Source organism: Otolemur garnettii, unplaced genomic scaffold (assembly GCF_000181295.1).
Source record: "Otolemur garnettii isolate 467f Iridium unplaced genomic scaffold, OtoGar3 scaffold00092, whole genome shotgun sequence".
In the NCBI taxonomy this organism is placed as follows: Eukaryota; Metazoa; Chordata; class Mammalia; order Primates; family Galagidae; genus Otolemur; species Otolemur garnettii.
The window spans coordinates 5,437,743-5,447,391 of record NW_003852487.1 but is presented as its reverse complement, the minus strand read 5'-3'; the positions used below and the strand labels follow the sequence as shown (position 1 = coordinate 5,447,391).

At 46.5% G+C, this 9,649-nt stretch overlaps 1 protein-coding gene across 1 annotated transcript in view; it reads right to left on the bottom strand.

The window, feature by feature from the left end:
* The window catches only part of PRKAR1B (protein kinase cAMP-dependent type I regulatory subunit beta), a 151,564-nt gene that overhangs the window by 109,891 nt on the left and 32,024 nt on the right, over positions 1-9,649 (bottom strand). Inside the window, exon 3 of the mRNA XM_003795462.2 lies at positions 2,443-2,613. Within this exon, the coding sequence (XP_003795510.1) occupies positions 2,443-2,613 (171 nt within the window). The remainder of the gene's footprint in view (positions 1-2,442; positions 2,614-9,649) is intronic.

Here is a 9,649-nt window from a genome sequence, read left to right as displayed (position 1 = left end):
AGTATTTATGTATCTACACATATCTAAACATAAAAAAGGTACAGTAAAAATACCGTATAATCTCACAAGACCACTACTGTATACCGGGTCCAAGACTGCACATGCCACATGACGTGCACAATGCATTGTATTGACTATGGTCACCTTGCCGTGCACCACATCTCAAAACTTACCCTTCCTGTCTCTCTGGAACGTTGTGCCCTTTGATCAACATCTCTCCCTTCCCTCCCCACCCCTCAGCCCCAGCCCTGGTAGACACCAACGTTTTTAGATTCCACAATAAGTGAAATCATGTGGTATTTGTCTTTTTGTGCCTGGCTTATTTCTCTTGGCATCACGTCTCCAGGTTCATCCACATTGTCAAAAATGACAGGATTTCCTTCTTTCTTAAAGCTGAATATATTTCACTCACCACAAATTCTTTAAATAAATAAACAAAAGGTGAGGAATCTGGAGTGGCCCTAGAGGTAACTTAAGTACCACCGAATCTGGGTCTATCTTGACCAGCTCTACAGGGCTTCAGGGCCTCCTAGAAGAGGTCAGAAGATGTGCAGGAGAACATGGATGACTATCTTTTATTGATTTACTTTGCTGGATTTTGTGGGGGGGAGGGTTTAAAAAAAAACATTGGTTTAAAAATTTAAAAAGCAGGCTCAGTGCCCATAGCTCAATGGTTAAGGCACTGGCCACACACACTGGGGCTGGCAGGTTTGAGCCCAGCCCAGGCCTGCTAAACAACAATGGCAACTGCAACATAGCTGGGCATTGTGGTAGGCGCCTATAGTCCCAGCTACTCGGGAGCCTGAGGCAAGAGAATCGCTTAAGCCCAAGAGTTTGAGGTGACTGTGAGCTGTGACACCACAGCACTCTACCCAATGCTACATAGTGAGACTCTGTCTCAAAAAAAAAAAAAATTTTTTTTTTGAAAACCATATATGCAAAACAGTAAACAACTTGACCCAAGTCTGGGGCCACACTCAAGGCAGTATTAACCCATTTGTAGGGGCGTGAGGAGGGGAAAGAGAAGAGATGAGGTCAGGTCAGGTCTGGGTAGAGATTTAGACCACCATGACCAGGAGTGAGAGCAGGACCCAATGCACCATCCCATGCCTCTCTCAACATGGACAGTACAAGACCTGCCTCATGGGACTGTGACCAATGCATCCAATGAATGAATCACTGAATGAAGAGCACTTGCACCTCAAATTATGAGCATTCCAGATGCCAAGATTCTTCCCCGAAAATGAAGACATGAAGGGGAGGCTATTTGGGCTATCATGTGATCCCCCCACCCACCCCCACGGAGCCCAGGTTGCCCAGGGAGTCATGTCCAGAAGACGGTGACTCCAGCACTACATGTGTGCACTCCAGGCCATAGGGCCCTCTGTGGAGATGACCCTTTGAGGGACAACACTGGGTCTGCTCTATAACAAACTTTATAAAATAAGCATTTTGTTTCCATTTACAGAGATGTTACTAAGATGGTAGCTGGCTACCCTGCAGGTTCCATCACACGAACATCTTACATGGCTTCGTGTGCTGGTCACAACTGAGGGGCCAACACCAATATCTGGCTGGTAGGGGAACCCTACACGTTATTCCTATTTCTTTAGTTTTACCCAAATAGCCTTTCTCTGTCCCAAGTTCCCACGGAGGTACAAATCCTCCTGTTTCCCTCTTCTGGTCTGCAGAAGCTCTTCAGCCATCCCTCATGTGTGGCGGCCTTGGCCACCAAGGAGAGAGCTGGACAGGTGTCTGCATGTCCCTCCACAGGGGTGCCCCTGGGGGGGCTTCTTGTGATTAGACTGAGGTTCTGAGTTTGGGGAGGAAGACCACAGAGGTGAAGTGCCCGAGCAGATTTGTACCTGTCTGATTATAAAAGTACAAACAGTAGGGGAAAGGAATGGACAGCTCCTGCTTAGAGGGTGAGGAGCTTCGGTTTTGCAAGATCAACAGCTCCATGGATGGGGGACGGTGACAGCTGCACAGCAGTGTGAATGTGATTAATACCCCTGGGCTGCACACGTGAAAGGATCAGGACAGCACTATGCACACAACTGTGTTTCCCTGAAATTCATACATGGAAGCCCAATGCCAATGTGGTGGTCCTTAGAGATGGGCCTTGGAGAGGTTCTGGTTTAGATGAGGTGACGGGGAGCCCCAATCTAGTGGGATAAATGCCTTTGTGGGAAGAGGCCTGAGAACTGCAGGAAAACAGGAGCCACACAGCAGGGACGCTCCCAGCTGACGTCCCACCCGGTAGACAGTCCCTTCTTCCCTGAGCTCAGTGGAATCCTAGAGCTGCTGTGCGGCTGTAGAGACCTCACAGAAAGCCCTTCCAGTAAATGGTCACTCCACTCATGTAACAAGGACCACACTGAAGTCTAGTTCCTCAAGGGTGAGAACCACCCACGGAGGGCAGGGGTGGCCCTCGGGCCGCACCTTTCTGACATAGGAGACAGCGTCCTCCTCTGTGTACACCTCGGCGCTCACACCCCCGCGCCGGCGGCGGGCCTTCACCACAGGGTTCGGAGGGGCAGGAGAAACTTCCTCATCGTGGGAGTCCGACTGCGAGATTGACTTCTGCTGAACCGAAATCTGTCTGTTTTCTTCCTGTGCAGGAGAAGATAACAGGGAAGGAAAGTAAGAAAGTGGCCCCAGGACAGCACCCCTAGCACAGCAGCTGGGAAGTAAGGTCTCCAGGGGTCTCCTGGACAAGGAAGGGGTCAAGCCTGTCAAAGCCATCACCCTACCCTAGCTCCTCCCCATCCTCAAACACCTGCCATAGCTCCCCTCTGATACTCCTGGACTTGAAGACCTTCTCCCCTCCCCCAGACACCCGTGGTCAGCTCTACCGGGTACTCGGGCCCACCCCAGGCCAGGCTCTGGCCACTTCTTCAAGGGCATTTCCAAGTCCACCTCCTCCCAACTGGACACCCCTGTTGGCCACAGAGACCTCGCTCCAACTGTCCTCTGCTCATTCACATGTCAACCTGCATTTCCCAGCCTCTTGGGAGCAGGGGGGCTTGGCCTCCATCCTGTAGGGTCCAGGGCCACCGCTGAGCATCTGAGACCCCACTAGGCCATCACCCCATGGAGATCCCTGCTCAACCCAGAGCCAGCATTCAGCTCACAGTAGACACTCAGAAACTATCTAGGGGGTGCATGAGAAGAAAATAAAGCTCTTACTTTTTCTTCCTTTTTTTTTTTCATTATTTGATTGCTTTTTGCAAATCATTTACACACGTGGTGGGAACAAAACTCCCAAAGTACAAAGGGGCATACAGTGAGAAGTCAGTCTCCCACCCCAATCCAAAGCCACCCACTCTCCTGCACCTCCAGAAGCAACTTCGCTACCCCTTCTGTTATTAGATGGGGAGGCCCCGGTGAGGTGGGGATGCTCCTATCCCCCAACACACTTAGGGTGAGGTCTCTGACCAATGAGGAGCCGCCCTCCCTAAGATGCAGCTCTGACACCTTTCTCCTGAGTCAATTCAGTGTGACAGTTATACCCAGAAGTCACCCTGATGAGAACATCAGGCAAGGACACCCACCCCTCTTCTTCCTCCCATGGTGCTCTTTTCTCTAAAGGACCAGGGCCTCAAAAGCCCAAATCTTTTGATTCCCATGGACCTAGCCTTCCAGGCTGCTTCTCCACCTTCCAGAGCATCCCTGCTTGCTCCACCAAAGAACAGTCTTAGTTCAAGCTTCCCTCGTATCTTGTGAATCCTCAGGGAACCAGAAGCCAACCTACTTTATACTACAGGGTAAATAACTTCTAGGTCAATGCTCTCCTGAAGAGTTTGCTCTCCTAAATGCAAAGAAGATATTTTTTAAAGGCCCCAGAACAGACTCTGCAATTCAAATGGGAGTGGGAACATTTTCCCACAGAGCACCTACAGAAAAAAGGAAGATCAAGAGAGCCACCATCCCCCAGAACAATGAATATAGTTCACTCATGTATTCATTCTACAAATAGTGACTGCTGGTCATGTTCTAGGCATGATTGTTGATATTTTATTTTTTCTCATAAAAGCTTATTTCTTATCTTAAAAAAAATAAGAAAAACTACTCAAAAATTTAACATTATAATAAGTCTTCACTTAACAACTTTGATAGGCTGTTGGAAACTGAGATTTTAAGCAAACTTAAGTTAAACTGAGATGTTTAACAAAACCACTTTTTTTTTTTTGAGACAGAGTCATACTCTGTGGCCCGGACTAGAGTACCATCATGTCATAGCTCACAGCAACATCAAACTCCTGGGCTCAAGTGATTCTCCTCCCTCAGCCTCCAAAGTAGCTGGGACTATAGGTGCCCATCACTACACCCAGCTGTTTTTTTTTTCTACTTTTAGTAGAGATGGGTCTTGCTCTCTGGTCTTGAACTTCTGAGCTCAAGGAATCCTCCCACCTCAGCCTCCCAAAGTGTTAGGATTACAGGTATGAGCCACCTTCACTGGCCCATTTTTTCTTACACATTATAAAGAGAAAACATTGAATGAAGCAATGTAATTAAGGACCTCAAGGTATTTCACTTGAAGTCACAGTTCCCAAGAATCTATCCATGATGTCAAGAATCAATTTTGTGAGACAGGAGAAATTAAGGAGGCCCTCCAGGTAATTTTTTATAACTGCATATCAATCTACAATTACCCCCAAATTAAAAGCTTAATTTAAAATAAAATTAACAGCAGCTGTTAACTGTTGTCCTGAGACAACAGCATCTGGGGCTCTGCTTAGTGAAGGGTACACACAATCTGTCACCAGCCTCAAGGCCAAGCCCCAAATTCCCCCAACTATGCTGTGACCTGCAGAAGGTGCCACACTTGCCAGCCTTTCTTCTGCTGTGTGCTGATTGGTCCTCTGCCTCTGGACCCTGTAGGCAGTGCCTGCGTTCAATGCCACTGGAGGCTTTGTGCTTGCATAAGCTGCAGCCTAAATGTTTGACCTCCAGCCTTGAATATGGGCTGAAGGTGGGGAGGCTCTGTGATCTGGGGTTATCCCCAGCCCTGTGCTAGAGTTCCTTTCTTGGGGGCAATGCTACCCTTTGACAACTCCCCGCCAAGAGGACTGAGCCTCAGGCAGGTGTGACCCTGAGCCAGTACAAGGTTTAGATGGTACCCCTCCTCCCCCACCGCCAAAATTAAGTCCTTTTGCTAACCCCAGCACAGGTAGACGGGATCTTATTCAGAAGAAGGTTCTTTGCAGATGTCACTAAGTTAAAGACTTTGAAATTAGGTTGCCTTAGAATTAGGGGGACCCTAAATCTAACAGTAAGTGTCCTTATAAGAGACAGAAGAGGAGCCACACAGGGGAGAAGCCACATGACAATAGGCAGAGACTGGGGTGATTCAGCCACAAGCCAAGGGATGTCCGGAGCCACTAGGAGCTAGAAGAGATTGGAAACACCCTCCTCTGGAGCCCATGGAGGAAGCACTGCCCTGCCCACACCCTGATGTTGAACTTCTGGCCTTCAGAGCTCTGAAAGGATCAATTTCTGTCATCTCAAGCCCCCTTGAGCAGCCTCAGGAGACTCATACACTGGGTTAGGAAAATCAAAGCAGGGCCACTGCTGGGGCCAGCAGCCCTACACCCTATATGCTATGCAGTAAGGCTCAGGGAGGCTGAGCTCCTCCTGCTCAAGGTGCTGCAGGGCTGTGCAGGGCTTCCCACCAAATCACAAGCCCTGCCCTCCCCTCAGGGGATGAGCACCCTCCCTGCTGGACCACCAGAGAGGGGCCAGCCACAGCAACCACTCACCCCAGCCTGATCTCTGGGATCCTTCTCTCATCCTTCTTCCCTCCCACGCCCATTGTCCTTCCAGTTCTCTGGACACCGCCCCTCACCCAGATCTCCTCTACAATCTGCCTGCAGCATCCCCTCATTCCCAAGTCTCTGGAGGCCTTCTTTGCTATAAGCTTTTCCTAGATTAAAAGAGCTGAGAAAAGTGGCATTCCCTTTCCTTTAAAAGTTACCTCATTTAGGGGATCAAAAAAGAAAAGCACTTGGCAATCTCATCTCCTTTAAACGCAAGCCTCTACACACTTCCTTTGCCACATTGCAGGCACCTGTCCCGGAAAGCCCCAGGTAGACAGAGTCCACCTGCCAGGCACAACTGAGATACCAGGGCTCTGTGTTTGATTCTGCAGACCATGAGACTGGAGGAATTCAGGGTCAACCCTGCCAACTCTCCATCAGTGCCTTCCGATGGTCCCCAGACCCTGACCATGCCTACCTGTGACAAGACTGAGATGGTGGCTCTGCAACACACCTCTCCAGGGGCACAGACATTCTGGGGTCTGTAGGCTCTGACAGATGCCAACACCCAGGGTAATGCGGGGCTGGGTGGCACCAGTCCTATGCTTGTCTATCTCTTGCCTCGACTTTCAAAAACCATCCTTTCAAGCAAAGTACTTGTTTGTTCCGAATTTTTTTTTCTTTTTTATAGACAGGGTCTCACTCTGTCACCAACACTGGAGTGCAGTGCAATGTGTATCACTCACTGTACTCTCAAACTCCTGGGCACATGCCAGCACAACTGGCATTTTTTTTTTTTTTTAGAGCTAGGGTCTCACTATGTTGCTCAGGGTGGTTTCAAATTCCTGGCTTCAAAAGATCCCCTAGACTTAGCCTCCCAAGTATCTAAGACTACAGACATGCATTACCATACCCAGCTTCTTCCAAATTTTTAACCTGATGACTCCTAAATATTGGCCATTTAAAGTGACCCAGCCAAATGTTCTCTCCAGGTAGGTGAGGTGATCACCAGCTCACACAGAGGGAGACAGAGTTGGGGAGAAGTTTGAGACTCCAAAGCATACCCTGACTTCCTGGGACTCAGCTGTTTGTAACATTCCCCTGTTCACAGAGCCTTCTGGCAAACACATGACTGTTAAAATTGAGGCTATGGGGTGGGAGTTCCTGCCAAATGCTAGTTGACACACATCCTGTGGATGGTAGATACATGTAAAGGCACTACACAGGACAAAGTGGGCCCGGCCTGCACCGCCAAGGCAGTGGACAGCGGGCAGTGGCTGTCCAGTGACAGGGTGTCACCCAGTGGGCAGGGTGTCACAGTGACATCCTGTCCAACATGTATGTGCCAGGCAGGAAGTGCACTCCCCACGAGGTGTGACTTGATAAGCTCCTTGATGCTCCTAAGCAAACAATCCTATCCTCTCGTCCCCAACTCAGTGTGGCCATCTGTAAACCAGAGCTCTAGACAGAGTTCCCGGGGACCACCTTGTTCCTCACTATGCAGTGCCCCACCTAAGCGTAATTAACTAGTTCTTTTTGGTCCCAAATACCCAACCTGCAAGTTGCTAGGTACACTGGGATTGTTCAATGCAATTTTATGCAGTTGTTTAAATATATCTTTATGGAACTTCCCAAAAAAAGAAGGCAGATGGACGGTACACATTTTCTTCTCCCTGCAGAGATCTCTAAAATGATAGTAAAATTAAAATATATGCATATATAAACCTACAACAATGAAGAGAATGGGAGAAATGCCAGCAGAGATTTCAAAGCTTTCTGGAAAACAGACAATGAATTGAAACATGGAATTTGACATGTATGCAAAGTAAGTCACAGTAGAATGTACAGAAATAGGTCCTCCTAAATCCAGGAGGGGTACAACCTGCCCTCCAGAATCTCACAGGGCAGAGACGAACATGGGGAAAACTGTCTAGAAAAAGACCCTTGACCACAGCAAGCCAGCAGCCCAGAGGCCTCCATGAGCAAGAGCCCTGTGAGTTTCCTCTTTTATGAATGTTTTAAAACCAATGCAGAACTAGAGAGAATAATATAATGAACCACCAAATGCTCATCTCCCAATCTCCACAATTATCAAAACAGGCTAATCCTATTTCATCTCATTTCTATGTGTAGGATTGAAGCAAAACACAAATATTACATCATTTCATTTTAAAGATTTCAATATGTTTCTCTAAAAGACACCTTTAGAAAACATAGCCACAAGACCCATTTTCATTGCTATGATTTGTCCCAGCCAAAACTCACATTGAAATTTGAGCCCTAAGGGCAGCGCCTGTGGCTCAAAAGGGTAGGCTCTGGTCCCATATGCTGGAGGTGGCAGTTTCAAACCCAGCCCCAGCCAAAAATGGCAAAAGAAAAGAAAAGAAATTTGAGCCCTAATGCTGGTTAGTGGGGCCTGGCAAGAGGAGTCAGGATCCTAAGGGAGGTGGATCCCCTTGAGCAAGCTAATGCCCACTGGCTGGGATGAGCAGGTCTGGTTCCTGCTCTCTGTGGTATGGATTAGCTCCTCAGAGTGCAGGTTGTCAGGGTCTGGCCTCCTCTCTCTCAGCACCAGAGGGCTCCACAGCTGCCAGTGCCCTGCTCCTTATGTTTCTCAGCCTGTGCAGCTGTGAGCTAACTAGACCTCCTTTATACATCACCCAACTCAAGTACTCTCTCATCACAAGACAAAATGGACTGGCACATCATTCTAAAAACTTAGCATGTATTTCTGAATCTCATCCGAGACCAGTCAGTGTTGGAACTTCCCTGATTGTCTCTACTTTTGAGGTGAGCTTCTTTCAAACTCTAATCAAGATCTAAACAAGACGATGAATTCTAAAATATAAACAGAAAAAGGTTACTTGACATAGAAAAAAATAGTCAACATGAAAGTAGAGATCAGGATAAACAGAAAAGAAAAAAAATGATCTCAGAGGAAGTAAGAGAAGGAAAGAGAAGACAACTTCCAAACAGATTTGAAGACAGCTCATCCAATATATATCAACAAGATGTAATGAAAGGGGGAAACTTCCATTAAAAAGAAAACTGAAGTTAATTATATATTTTCTATTTAGTTAACATAAATGTAATTTATATTACATATAAAACATACAAATGATACATAATAGAAAATAAATCACGAAAATATCTAAGAAAAGATAAAAGACAGATAAAATATGTAAAAAATATATATACCAAAAACAGTCCAGGAAGTTCAATATCTGATTAACAGGAGTTCCAAAAGACAAAATAAAAAGGAGAAAATTGGCAGAAATAAAAGAATATTTCCCTAAACTAAAAACCATGAGTCTCTTGGCTGACAGGACCCACAGAACTTTCAGTCTAGTGAATGAAGATATTTTATACTGTGAATAAGAATTTCCAAAAACCTTTCATAGAGAAAAGTCAGGTCACCCAGAAAGGTGACAGCCAGATTTCTCAATAGAGACCCTGGATACAAGAAGACAATGAAACAAAGCCTTTAATATTCTGAAGGAAACTTACTTTTAATCTATACTTCGATACCCAGCTAAATTATCATTCATGTTTGTAGTTATAATAAAATGCATTTTTCTAATATTCTTGATTATTTATTGTCAACTTTTAGAATCAATCTATAGAGAAAGCATAAAAGGCAGCCTGGTGGTTTTCAAAATACATAAATGTTATCAATTTGGACAATGCAAAATGACAAGTTCAGATAACAAAAAGGGTAGTAAAATTTTGAAGAGGAAAGCTTAACAGGGTAGACATGATAAAATATTTATCCTTGAAAGTATAGAATTGGGCTCGGCACCTGTGGCTCAAGCGGCTAAGGCGCCAGCCACATACACCTAAGGTGGCGGGTTCGAATCCCCAGCCCGAGCCCGCCAAACTGTTGTGGTGGG